This window comes from Microtus oregoni, unplaced genomic scaffold (genome assembly GCF_018167655.1).
Source record: "Microtus oregoni isolate MIOR12 unplaced genomic scaffold, Mior012 000023F_ref0000262, whole genome shotgun sequence".
NCBI lineage: Eukaryota > Metazoa > Chordata > Mammalia > Rodentia > Cricetidae > Microtus > Microtus oregoni.
In genome coordinates this window covers 26,302,395-26,316,587 of record NW_024543082.1, presented here as the reverse complement: position 1 = coordinate 26,316,587, position 14,193 = coordinate 26,302,395, and the positions used below count along the sequence as shown (strand labels likewise).

The window sequence follows — 14,193 nt, the reverse complement described above, 5'->3', positions numbered from 1 at the left end:
GAGTCTACCTCTCGATGAACCATACTTTGAGTCTTATACCTATCTGTTGAGATAACATCTAGATGAAACTTCAATCTGAAATGTTATAGACTAATGCTGAAATGCTAAGACTTTTGATGCTGTTGTTGAATAAAGGTTATTTTACAAGTGATAAATATATGAATCTTGGGGAATTAGGAGCAAAAAGCTATGGTCTGAATTTCTGTAGCTCCCCCAAATCATGTATTCTATGTGCTAAAATTGACTTACAATAGAAATACTTTCAATTTTGAATTAGTGAATTTATTAGGTTCATGGCAAGCAGAAGTGAAAGAACAAACAGGCATAAGACAGATTATGGAAACACCATCAATTCAGTTCACAACATCAAGAAGAGAACATCCAGGAGTACCCCGCTTGAGAGAACAAAGATAATATAAAGTTTAGGGCTTCTCTGACAGACATCATCTCAGGAAGCTGAGGCAGTCAGCTGGAGCTCCAGATTGTACTTCCTCTTTCTGGATGAGCTCCTGGCTTCTCACTCCCACTGAAGACATTGAGAGTGATAATGAGCAGAAGCTGCTGTTGAAAATGGTTTTTCTTACTAGCTGTTCTCAAGGACACAGTGTTTTCAGAACCCTTTGCTGGTTGCTTTTTTCCAATGCCACAAGGCTATTGAGCCAGCCTATCCCTTGTCTAGGAGCATTTGGAGAAAAAAATGCTTAGGCTTGAAATTAATTTAGAGAACACATCAACCATTTTTCTCAGAGCTAGCTTCTCAATAAGCTTAAATGGCACATGGCAATTAATAACTATAATATAAATTATCAAGGATGTTTAATGTAAAACCCAAAGGTGATAGTATTGAGATGTGGAGTCTTTAGGTCTTGAGGATATCCATCTCACATATGAGATCAGGTCCCTTATAAGGAAAGAAAGCTTGTTTGCTGTATCTTCTACATGAGAATGCAGTCAGATGCCATTTCTAAAAGAGTGAGCGTTTGTCAGACATTGAATCTGCTCAGGCCCTGATCTTAGACTTCCCAGTCTCTAGAACTGAGGAATATACTTCTGTTGTATATAAATTACTCAGTCTAAGGTGTTTTATTACAGCAGCCCAAGTAAACTTTTATATATTTAAAACTCAGAGGTGAAATGTCTGTCATGTCACCATAAAGTATAGTTCTTGTTGCAACATATTAGAGTAAGAAAAAACTGTCTTCATATTCTTAGCTAGAAGCTTCTTTTAAACTCACCATGGGTATTGAACATCATCATGTGTGTATATGCGTATGTGTGTTTTGTTGTTTGAGAACTCTGTACATGTATACAATGTGTTTGGATTAAGTCTATCCCTCATACTCTCTGCTCCAATTCTTCTACCATTAATCTTACCATTTCTTCCCAACTTCAAGTGGCCATGCTGTTTTGACCTCCGAGTCTATTCAGTACTTCCAGTATGTGACTGGGGCAACTCTATCTGCTGGGTCATGGGCAGATTCTCATATGCTTTTTGTTTTTGCATCCCTGATATTATCATATGATTTTTCTACTTTATTCTGTTAATTTGATAAATTGCCCTGATTCATTTAAAATGATAAAACTATCTCTATTCCAGATATTATTGAACTTTGGTTATGAAAATTTTTATAAGTTTTCTTGATAGATTTATTTATATTTTAGTAGAATTTTTAATTCATACTGCTCAAGTCATAGACATAATTTTCCATTCTTGTAATAACATTTTCAAGTCCTCAAATTTATGTTAACTCACAAAATGAAACAAGTATTATTTTATCTTTCATAAATCTCAGAAAGATTCTGTATAATAAGTATACTTATTCTTTAATATTTTGTGGAATTCACTTTGATGATGACTTGAGGTGGGAATGTTTTTTTTTTTTTGAGACTGAAGTTCTATAAGGCAATCACCCTAGCTGTCATTCTCATATACTCTTCAGTGGAATTCCAATACACAGAAATTATTCCTCTAATGATTTACTCTAATTCTCTTCAGTTCCTGAACTGAGTGGCATGTCTCCACAACCTTTTAAGTTCTTGCTCCTGCCCTGGAAGGCCAATCATCTGAAAAGGGTATCTTGAAACTGCTTGAATTCACCCATCTTCAAGGTAACTGGGGCAGAAAATAATACCTGCCCTTTCCACATCAAGTAATGCGGATGGATTATACCGTTCAAGTACCTTACAACTGAGATCAGAAATACCCAAGAAGAATGAAAGAGTCAGCTCTCATGAGAAACCTAAACTTGCTCTATTTGCAAGTGTACCTGAAGCCAAGCTCTGCAGGCAGATCCACTATCAATTAAACAAAGTATCAGTGATCTCTACAAGACTGGTCAAAAGAAGGTACCCAAAAGTGAAACATAAGGGACAAGAGGCAGAAAATCCAAATCAATCCAAAAAGAGAAATCTAAAGTAGGAACATTGCCACTAATATGAAGTCAAGGAAAAGAAAACAAATAAAATAATCATAGCATAAGTTTAATTATTAATATATCATACTATGGTCAATCTAATAAAAACTGAACTAAGGAATTTCTTTTAAGTCTTAATATTTTAAAAGAAACATTTGTAAACTGTTTAAAATTCTGTAATACTGACCAGAAAGAAAGTTTAACCACTTACATTCCATACGCTGAGCTTACAGCAAGGCTGGTAATCTGTTGAGGAGGCTCACCATCCACCCACACCAACTGAATAACAAGATCGGCTTGATAGCCCGGCGGCATCCGCACTGGCCGTGTTTTAACACTAGAAGAAAGAGAAAGCATAATTTTAGCACATACAGCTTTAGCATGCTCATGTGCTTTAAGAATTTACAAAGAATCATGTTTCCAAAATATTTAACACTGGAGGCAAAAACACAGATGAGAGTTACTAAGTGCTTCTCAAGTCAACTCTATTACACATTGATAATTGTTAATGCTAACTTCATCTTCACACCAGACATTTATTTCACTGGTTTTCTTCTGTTGTCTTTATCTCAAATTCTTCTACATTTTATAAATGTTTAGGTAGTTAGAAGATTTGTATTCTCGTGATAGGTCTTCTTAGGAAACAATTAGGTTTACAGTGACATTTTAAATGTTCTGTTATTTTATTGGTTTTCACTTTCTTTGAATTGACTTAAATGAAGTAAAGTGTTTTGAAGGAAAATTTAAGGTAGAAATGGGCTTGCAAGGTAGTTCAGAAGGTAGAGGTACTTGCCATCAAAACTGAAAGACCTGAGTGCGTCATTCCCATGACCCACAAGGTAGAAGGAAAGAGTAGATTCATACAGGTTGTCTTTTGACATTCACATGTACGAAATAAAGTGTGTGTGGGTGACTGTGTAAATGCACACTGATATGGAAGGTCCTTCTGTCTATGTGTTGCTTTTATTGGTTAATGAATAAAGAACTGGCTTGGCCTATAGCGTGGGAGGAGGAAGGTGGAGTCAGAGAGAAGTGATGGAGCTGCCGCCAGAGTCAGACATGCTGAAACTTTGCTGGTAATCCACTGTCACGTCGCCATATACAGATAATAGAAATGGGCTAAATTAATATAAGAGTTAGCCAATAAAAAGCTAGAGCTAATGGGCCAAGCAGTGTTTTAATTAATACAGTTTCTGTGTGGTTATTTTGGTTCTGGGAGGCCAGGAACTAATAGGAAGGCCTCCTCCCAACAGCACACAAATAAATGTAAACAAATACATTTATAAACTTAGAAGAGCTTTTTGCTGTGTGGCACATTTACACATAAGAGTATAACTCTGGTAAAAAACAATGACATTTTGAGTTTTGCATGCAAATGGATGGAATTAGAAAACACTATCCTGAGTGAGGTAACCCATATCCCAAAAACGAATACAGTATGTATTCACTCATAAGTGGATATTAGCCATAAATAAAGGACATTGAGCCTATAGTTCATGATCCTAGAGAAGCTAAGTAATAAGATGAACCCAAAGAAAACATATATAGACCCATCTGGGAATTGGAAACAGACAAGATTGCCTGATAAAGTTGGGAGCTTAGGGGTGGGGGTAGAAAAAAGGGGAGAAGGGGAGGGCTGAGAACATAAGGGAATGGGATAGTCAAGAAGGAGGAAGGACAGAGATGAGAGCAAAGAAAGAGATATCTTGATTAAGGGGGCAAGAAACCTGGCTCTAGAAAACTTTCCAGAAATTCACAAGGATAACCCCAGCTAAGACCCTAAACAAGAGAGGGTGCCTGAACTGGTCTTGCCCTGTAGTTAGACTGATGATTATCTTAAATATCACCATAGAACCTTCGTCCAATAACAGATGGAAACAGAGACAGAGAACCACATCGGAGCACTGGACTGAGCTCCCAGGGTCCAATTGAAGAGTGGAAGGAGTGAGAATATGAGAAAGGAGGTCAAGACCATGCGTGGTTCACCCACTGAGACAGTTTGCCTGAGCTAATGAAAGCTCACCAACTCCAACTGGACTGGGAGTAAAAGAGCATGGGAACAAACAAGTCCCTCTGAAGGGGGGTGTTGACAGTTGGGGCAGACTGAGGGGGGCACTGATAGTGACACTGGGATTTGTCTCTACTGCATTACTGGCTTTTGGGAATTCTATTCTCTTTGGATGTATACCTTGCTCAACCTAGATGTAGTGAGGAGGGCCTTGGACTTGCCACAGGGCAGGGTGCCTTGCCCTTTTTGAGGATTAGAGGGGGAGGGGTGGGAGGGTATGTGGAGGGAGTGGGAGAAGGGAAGGAGTGGGAATTTGGATTGGTATTTTTTAAAGTAATAAAATAATAATAAAAGAGCTTTTTCTAACTAAAATTTAATGATTTTTTTGCCTGTAGAATTTTTCTCGAATTAATTCATGCTTATATTTCCTTTTACATTATTTGTAATAGTCAGAACCTGGAAACAACCTAGATGCCCTTCAATGGAAGAATGGATAAAGAAAGTGTGGAATATATACACATTAGAGTACTACTCAGCGGTAAAAACAATGACATCTTGAACTTTGAATGCAAATGGATGGAAATAGAAAACACTATTCTGAGTGAGGTAACCCAGACCCAAAAACATGAATTTGGGTAGTGGATTCTAGACATAAAGGTCAGTGAGCCTATAATTCGTGATCCTAGAGAAGCTAAATAAGTAGGTGAGCCCAAAGAAAAACATATAGTTATCCTCCTGGATATTGGAAGTAGACTAGATTGCCAGGCAAAAATTGGGATCTTGGGGGTGGGAGTGGGGTGAGGGTTAGGGGAAATGGGGAGAGAAAAGTGAGGAGGGGAGGATGGGGAGACCCTGGGGGAATGGGATGGCTGGGATGGAGGAAGGGTGGATATGGGAGCAGGGAAGAAGATATCTTGAAAATCTTTTAAAAAGTAGGAAAAAGCTATAGATTACTGCTAATTGTATAGTTTTTGTTGTTGAAATCTTATCTCTAAATTTTCCATACATATTTGCATAAGAAATAAAGAAACAAGCTTTCTAGAGTTCTTAAGTAATAGAGACATATATTGCCATATGGAGCTTGAAGAAAATCCTTGCATAGGCTGAATCCTCTGAGCATTTCACACTAGAAACATTTATTTGACGACATAAAAATAATAATTTATAAATGAAAAGCATAAAAGTTAGATAATTTTTGCTATGAACTTACAAACTAAGCTTTTTCATTTTATTTTTAAGCTTAACTTAGATATGAATGAGTAAAACATTTAACAACAATTAGTAATGAGAAAAACAGGTCTGGGTTTTGCCTTGCTAAATTTCTTGTTTTATCAAAGTCATGTTTTCTTTAGAATCCTTCTGGGAAAACTATAAATAGGCAAATGAATTATAAAAACACTGTGTGCCCTCTTTTTTAGAGTTATTCAAAGGAAAAAATGCCGCTTTCATAACTAATTTAACAACGAGAGACAATAACAACTTTATCTGTTACAGTGTGCAAGAATGCTATAATTAACATAGGAACATGCTTCGGCACTTGACAGTAGTTCTTACCTGAGGCACGGGATGCTGTCCTTCGTCACCCCTTCACTTGACACAGTATTGGTGCTTCCAGAAAGACTCCTTGAAGAGGGGAGTTGAGAGGAGAGATCTGGAAATGGAGGACTTGTTTCTGGCTCAGGGGTGATAATATCTTCAACATCACACTGAAGTCGTACCTCTAATGACTAAAAAAAGTCAGATTTTAATTTAGTTTAAGTTATAATAATAATAGTAACTACATTAATATATTTGAGAGTTTTAAAAACTATTCTTAAATGTTAGACCAGTAAATTCAATAACTTACACTTTGAGAATTATTTTAAGCTGAATTAAGGAGTAAATCATATGAACTCTTCAATGACAATGACCAAAAAAACCCACATAATTATTAATTCCTCAAATTGATAAGGAAGGTGCCTACTAGTGAAAATAAATTCCTATAAATATTCCTGTAATTTCTCAAACTTGTTTGGTCAACTTGACATAAGCTAAAGTCATTTTGGAAGAGGGAACCTCAACTGAGAAAATGTCCCCCAACAGATCGGCATGTAGGCAAGCCCCTTAGGTATTTTCTTAGTGATTGACCTGGGAGGGCTCAACCCACTGTGGGTGGTGCCAACTCTGGGAAGGTGGTCCTGAGTTATATAAGAAAGCAGGATGCTTCAGTATTGGGGAGCAAGGCAGTAAGCAGTGTGCCTTCACTATGTCTGTATCTGTTCTAGCCTACAGTTTCACACCCTGCTTGCGTGAGTTCTTGCCATGACTTTTCTGGTGACTGACAACATCTGGAAGTGTAAGTGTAAGTGAAACAAGTTGCTTTTGGTCATGGTGTTTAATCAAAGTAATTGAAACACTAACTAAGGCATTTTCTTATAATAAATTATAATATGGTAGATGATTAAAATAAAAGAAGAAATTGACAGTTATCCCAATGAAAGAAATTTAAACAGATATTTATAAAAATATTTAATTTATATTGTAGCATGTACATTTTGATATCTAAAAGTAGATTGAAATAATATTCATATGTCATGAACACAGCAATATTACTGAACTTATTACAATAGCAATCTCTAAACTACCAGAAGCTTTTTGACAGTAACAGTCTGAGTATCTGTTATTGAGTACATACTAATACACAGTGCTGAGGGCTACACCACCACTATAAAATCCTGATGAAATTAGCTTCAGTATTTCCATTTTGCTTTTATGTTTCAATTGCCATTTTTACACAAGAAATTACATATGTATGAGTATATATTGTACCAAGATTCTATTACTGCCTATTAATTGCTCAGAGCTATACACACAGAGAGATAATCAATGGTAAAATTAGGGTTGTGATCCCAAACCCTGGTCTTTCAGTATACAGTAAAAGAAAAATTAATTTTAGTTGAAGTAAAAAAACAAAAAGTCCTATATGAAATAATCTTTATATTCTGGTCAAAAAGGTAAATTATATAGAAAAATTATAGATATATTAACTTAGATGTAATTAATCCATAGTAACATCATTTTGCATAATCAGAATTTTGTGTAATGAATTTAGAAATTAAAAATTTGGTAATAATTATTTTTAACCATATAAAATTTTAGTAAATAAAAAACTATTTAGAGTAACCTTATTATAGTTGAGAAATAATCCTTTATGACAGCTAGTTAACAAGAAAACAATGCATTTACATTTTTAAAAGAACAAAGTCTACACTAAATTGACACATATACAGAAAGCAAAACTCTACACTATCTAATTAAATGCATATGTGCAAATACATGTTTATATCCTATACAATACCTACTTTAAATGTGTTATACACTATAATAAGGAATTTTTCTTTATAGGTAAGAATAATGCTGATATTAAAATATTGACAATTAATATTTAGGAATTGACTCTGTTCAGTCAGGTAGATACAAAATTGAAGAGAACAACATGATGTTCAATTTGTAATGAGATTAATTTTAGAATAACAAGTTCATTTTGACACTGAAGTTTTATTAGAAAGCTGCTAATTTGAAACAAACTACTTTCTAATATATTTAGTAATGGTAATTTAAAATACTACAGAATATATAGATTTTATGCTGTCTTTTGATTACTTAAAAACCATACCAAGCAATAGTTCAAATACATAATTGCCTTCTTTTAGTGACTATAAATAGGAAAGTTAAACTTAGAGTAACTTACCACAATTTCTGTTGTAATTTCATGTCTGCTGAATTTATAAATTATGACATACGCAGAGACTCCTGATACACAAAATATTCTGCTCTCTGGACACCAGTAAACCATCTGCACAGCAAATGGATCTTCCTCTACAATTTCACACGCTTGTTTGCCATCTCCTACCTTCTGCTTTTCAAATACTTTTGAAGTTTTTAACTTGTACAACATCTGTAGAGTCACTATAAAATATTAAAATGCAGTTATTTCATAATTTGATTTTAATGCTTAGACACTGTTCAAGTTTAGTCAGTACATTTGTTGAACCCACAAAAGTAAAACCCAAGTAGGGTAAATCCTGTTTACATAGCAAACCCTCAGGGTCAGGCCCTCATTGTAAGTACTATCAACAGGGAAAATATAAAGGGAATGAGAAAAAGCATGTATGAGCATTGGAATTATAAAAGCTTATAATGGAAATCAGAAGACAAACCTCTCCCAGGTAGCAGGTTGCCATGTTTTTTTTCACAATAATATCTGCAATTGCCTGATAAGAGGTTGATATAATATTTTAGATTTTTTTTTTAGACAGAATTCTTTACTTGTTTTAGGAAAGATTTCATCTGGTGTTTCTAGTTTAGAAAGGGTCAGGTATACACTGGGTTCATGGATGGTTTTCAATAATATTTACTCAGGGGAAGTTGTTTCCACTTCAGAGCACAATAAAAACAGAATTCCCCATACAAAATAAAAGATGCTTGCTCTGGGAATGGTCTTGAAGAGTTTCAAAAGCCAGAAGCTTCTGCAAGAAGGGCACAGCTTGGCTTTAACGAGAAGCAGTATTCAGTCCAGTCCAAGGCAATTCTATAAAACAATTAGCCTGCACTTTAAACATTGTCAGCGACATGAAATATTTGGGCTCACTCTACACTTTAAAGACCTTGAAATATGATCAGATTAAAAACAATGATCCTTTCTAGTTGTTTCTTTGGTAAAGGACATCATTGAGATAGCTGGTAAACGCTGAAATAGAAACTGTAGGTTAGACAACATCTTTGTGTCATATTAGTCTGGTGTGGGAAGTCCTGTATATGGGTTGCTTTTATTGGTTCATGAATAAAGAAACTGCTTTGGGCTGTGATAAGGCACAATAGAGCTAGGTTGGGAAAACTAAACTGATTCTGGGAGGAAGAAGGCAGAGTCAAGGAGATGCCATCGAGCCGCCAGAGGGGAAAGACCTGAGCTGCTAGCTGGAACCTTGCCAGTTTGGCCATAGCCTCGTGGTAAAATATAAACTAATAGAAATGGGTTAATTTAAGATATAAGAGTAATCCAGAAATATTCATAAGCTGATTGGCCAGTGATTTAAATAATATAGTTTCTATGTGTTATTTTGGGTCTGAGCTGCTGGGGATGAATAAGAGGCCTCCTACTACATTAGTCAGTTTTTTTTTGTATTTCTTATTTTCATGATTCTTGCCTCCTGGTATACATTCTCAGAAACTAAAAGTATTGCTAAGTTGTTCTTCTCTTCCTATTCTTGACTGTCTAAGGAAGTGGTTCTCAACCTGTGAGTCCGTGACTCCTGGGGGTTGATGATTTTGCATGGGTTACATATCAGATATTTATATTACAATTCATAACAGTAGGAAATTACAGTCATGAAGTAGCAGTGAAATAATTTTATGGTTAAGGGTCACCACAACTTGAGAAACTATACTAAAGAGTCGTGGCATTAGGAAGGTTGAGAACCACTGGAGTTTTAACTACCTAACAAAGTTCAGATTAGCTGTTAATTCCTTAAAATATCTTCCTACCTGAGCTGGTGGTAATTGTAATCCTAAAAAGTGATTGGCTGAGGCTTGAGGGTCGTAGAGGCCAAAATAGTTTACCTAAAAATATTCTGTCTAAAAAATAACACATACATATATAATCTTCCTTGAAATTCACTAGTTCAAATAAACCTCTACAATTTCTTATTAAAATAGCAATTGATTACAATACATTTAGATTTTTCTTAGTTTGATATGTATTTACACATGTACATGTCTTTTACTTTTCTTACAACCATGGTTTGTGAATGACATATATGGGTAAAATGAAGACTTGGGTAAGTTAATAGGCCTTTCCACATTGACCACATGCTATTCCTTAAATTACCTAATTGTCAAAAATTAAAAAGATATTTTATGTTACCAAATAATTTATGTTGCTTCTCATGGAACATTATAGAATTGAATAGGGAAGCTGAGAATGGAGGAATAAAAGCACTTGTCATATAATACGCATGCAGGACACATAGGGAATTCCTTGAACAATTAATCTGGCAAAGCTTGGCTATTTTCCTGATGTAACTTTTTTTTTTTACATAGGATTGTTGAAAGAGTGGCCATAGTATTGTTTATTTAATATTATTGAATACAGTTAGGTAGATATACTTTAAGCTGATCTAAAACACAGAAAATGAATTTTGTATCAAAACAATATAATTATAATTATGCTAATATATTTCTGAAATGGTAATTTTTCAAAATTAAAAAGTGGTAGATGGCCATGAAAAAATATTAACAAAATGTTTTCTGTTTAATGGAGATAAACATAAACTTACTTGCAGAGGCATCCCAAAATTTTATTGATCCATCAGCATGACTAGATGAAAATAATATTAATTAAAGTAAATCAAAAGTCATACTAAATACATACAACACTGAGTTATTATTGCTATCATTATTTTTAAAATATTATTGCAATGAATATTGATATATGACAAGCCATTTCTAAGTTTAAAATTATTTTTAAAAAGATATATTGGGAAAAGACAAGATTTCCTGAGTAAATTGGGAGTATGGGGGTCATAGGAGAGGGTAGAAGGGAAGAGGGAAGGAAAGAAGGGAAGTGGAGAAAATGTATAGTTCATTAAAAGCAATTAAAAAATGCTGGGCGGTGGTGGCGCACGCCTTTAATCCCAGCACTCGGGAGGCAGAGGCAGTCGAATCTCTGTGAGTTCGAGGCCAGCCTGGTCTACAAGAGCTAGTTCCAGGACAGGAACCAAAAAGCTACGGAGAAACCCTGTCTTGAAAATCAAAAAAAAAAAAAAAGCAATTAAAAAATATATACTGTACTCTGAAGACAAGAGAAAGAAAAATCTTTGATTTTTTTCTGGAAGATTATATATATCATAGTGAATAGTAAAATAGCTTATGAAATGAATAATATTTTAAAATAAAATGGTTAACATTTAATAAAAAGATAACTTGAATATTTATCAGAATATAAAAGCAAATATCTAAACTGATTAAAACTGCCATGATTAATAATTTCTACCAATTGTATACAAACTTATCTACAAAACAAAGAGTCCACAGTACTTCCCAATACATTTGGGAAAGTCAGAATTATCTGAAACCAAACCCAGAAAAAAATATTGTAGGAAAAAAGATTCAACAGTATCTTACTAAACATAGACAAAAAAATTATCAAGAAAATATGAATAAGTGAGAGAAACAAAAAGTGTAATTCCTTATAACCAAAAAAAAATGTCTTAGGAATGTAAAACCAAGCAAACATTTTAATAAAAATCAGTTGGCAAATTCTAATTATGCAGAATGAAAACCTAATTATCCAAAATAAGAAAATCCATTTGGTTTTCCCAAATGATGCAGAAAGACAGTAGACAAAAACACATCACCCATTCAGGAATAAACACGATTGATGAGGAAGAGACTTTCCTGAAGTCTCTATGATTTCCAAATAAAGCATTCTCTGTGAATCTCATCATTTTCCTATGACTTTCTTCTGCTAGTATAATCTAAGTATAATTCTTTTGTTATAATACTTTTTTCAGCAATGTGATTTTTCCTCTCATTAAAGTTAAGAACTATGGATTAAAGCTATTTCTCAGATTCTTCTTAGTTTTACTTAAATGATTCATCTTCATAGTGTATAATTTCATAAAATTGTCAAGGCTAAACAAATATTTTTATTGTTTTAAAATTTATAACATAATTTGTTATAATTTACAACTTAGAAAACTTCTAACTTACCCAGTAATAATAATTTCTGGGTAAGTTTGTGCTCCAAGATTCCAAGCTCCTCCACTTACTGGCCATTCCTAAGTAGATTATCAAGGAAAACATAGGAGTTTAATTTTTCCAGTTTAAATGCTTAAAATTTTAGAATTAAATGTTACAAAATAATAAAAATATTTAATATCACATCATTACAAAACAGGCAAAGAACAAGTGCATAGTTGTCTTCAATTTGACAAAAAAAAAATGAACTTACAGAGTCTAGAAATTGGAATAAAACCCAAGACATCCACATCAAGGTGTATCATGGCCAAACTTCTCAATGGTAAACACCAAGGAAAAGTGTTGAGAGACACAAAAAGGCACAGGCCTCCGGTACATAAAACTAAACTAATAATGAATCAAAGATTGTATATCAGAAAACCTTGAAGACAGCTAGGATTGCCAGCCAGAGCCAGGCACACAGTCACCACAATAAGAAGCAACATGTCTGAATACTTGGCTGATGCCATGGGCCAGCCCTGCCAGGCCCAGTTACTCCTTACAGCAAGTCATCAACAGCAATGGGGTACTCTGCCAGGAGCAATGCTCTGTGTGTGCACCGTGCCTCTGGCTCTGGTATGAGTTTGAGAGCCAGCAGTACTGCAAGCATCACTTCCAAATGCTGCTTGCTCCATGCTGCCGATTCTGTGGTAAGTTTCTGACTGGACACATGATAAAGGCCATGAGGTTGGTGGATTGGCATCCAGGTTCTTTCCATTGTGGACTGTTTTGTGGAGCTAGAAGACCTGAGCTTTGTGAGGACTGCTAGGATACCTCTGCCGGCCCTGCCACAATTCATCTGCCAGTGGTATTTCCTGGCCATTGGTGAGCAGCTCCTCATATACACCTAGACCACCTTAGTTGCTTCCTCTGGGGAAGGAGCTGACCTCCATCCAAACCCAAGAGCTGAAGCATGCCACCGCTCTACTGTCTGCCTTGTCATGATGATATTAAACAAACAGATCTGTAAATGCAGAATAACAACTCCTTTAAAAGTATATTTTAACAAATATTACCACTTATACAAGCTGGTAAGAGAAGTATTTTTATTTGGATAAATACAATGTTGCACCATATGCCATGTAGTATGTGTTGCCAGCAAGCTATTGTGGTATCATTTAACCCAGAACAGTAAGGAAATAGTGCTTCTTTGAATTGTACATTTTAGTTATCCTGGGCCAATAACATAAACCATATTAGAATGTTTGTGATAATTATAAATATTTGTATTTGAAATACTTTAAAGAAAAATTTCATTATGTTAGCAACAAATGTTTTAATAATTATATCTTTCAAATGATAAATTAAGGAAGAACTGATTCTCAAATTTCTTAAAATATGATCCATGTAAAAGAAACAAAGGGTGCTTATTATGACTCTGATACTTTATATATGTAGTATAAAATAAGCATGACTGATAAGTTTATCTTAGTATGTAATTACATACTTAGTGTACGGGAAATTTATAACTCCATAGGATTAGAGCTATGCCACAGTCATGAAATTCAATTTCACTCGTTACATCTTTGACAGTGTCCTCTTACAGCCTCAGAAGTTTTATTTGAGTCATCTTGTGTGCAAAATCAGACGAGAACAAAAACAAACTGTCAGATAAAACGACAAGAAAAAGCTTGACCATACATACAAATACGGAAAAACTTTACCTTATTACTGTATCCTTGCTTTTTATGCTTGACTCCTATAGAATAGAGTACTAGAATCAAATCTGGAGGGCAATCGGCAAAATATGCTGTGCATGTAACTGGTGACTCATGAATGTCCATTGGGTATGGATTTTCAAAGATTGGAAAACTAATAGATAAAGACAATATATTAGAGTCACTCTGCAAAGATAAAACAAAGTAATTTTCATAATCAAACCCTAAAATGCTTATAAACATTTATAAACTTTACTCTTTTTAGCACCATAAAAATCATTTTATTTGAATACTTTAAAATATAATTATCTATAAAACGAGATGTTAATAATGATAA

General features: G+C 34.5%; 1 protein-coding gene across 15 annotated transcripts in view; it reads right to left on the bottom strand.

Annotated features, from left to right (window-relative positions):
- Nucleotides 1-14,193, bottom strand: part of Stxbp5l (syntaxin binding protein 5L) — a 231,324-nt gene that overhangs the window by 75,768 nt on the left and 141,363 nt on the right. For all 15 annotated transcript variants that reach the window (XR_005976222.1, XM_041672858.1, XM_041672860.1 and 12 more), the window contains 6 exons: nt 13,863-14,010; nt 12,172-12,239; nt 10,737-10,777; nt 8,153-8,370; nt 5,977-6,149; nt 2,626-2,751 (listed from right to left, as the gene is read on the bottom strand). Coding sequence is in view for 14 of the 15 variants with exons in the window: in XM_041672858.1 (XP_041528792.1) it covers nt 2,626-2,751; nt 5,977-6,149; nt 8,153-8,370; nt 10,737-10,777; nt 12,172-12,239; nt 13,863-14,010 (774 nt within the window). In the remaining variant the exon portion in view is untranslated. The remainder of the gene's footprint in view (nt 1-2,625; nt 2,752-5,976; nt 6,150-8,152; nt 8,371-10,736; nt 10,778-12,171; nt 12,240-13,862; nt 14,011-14,193) is intronic.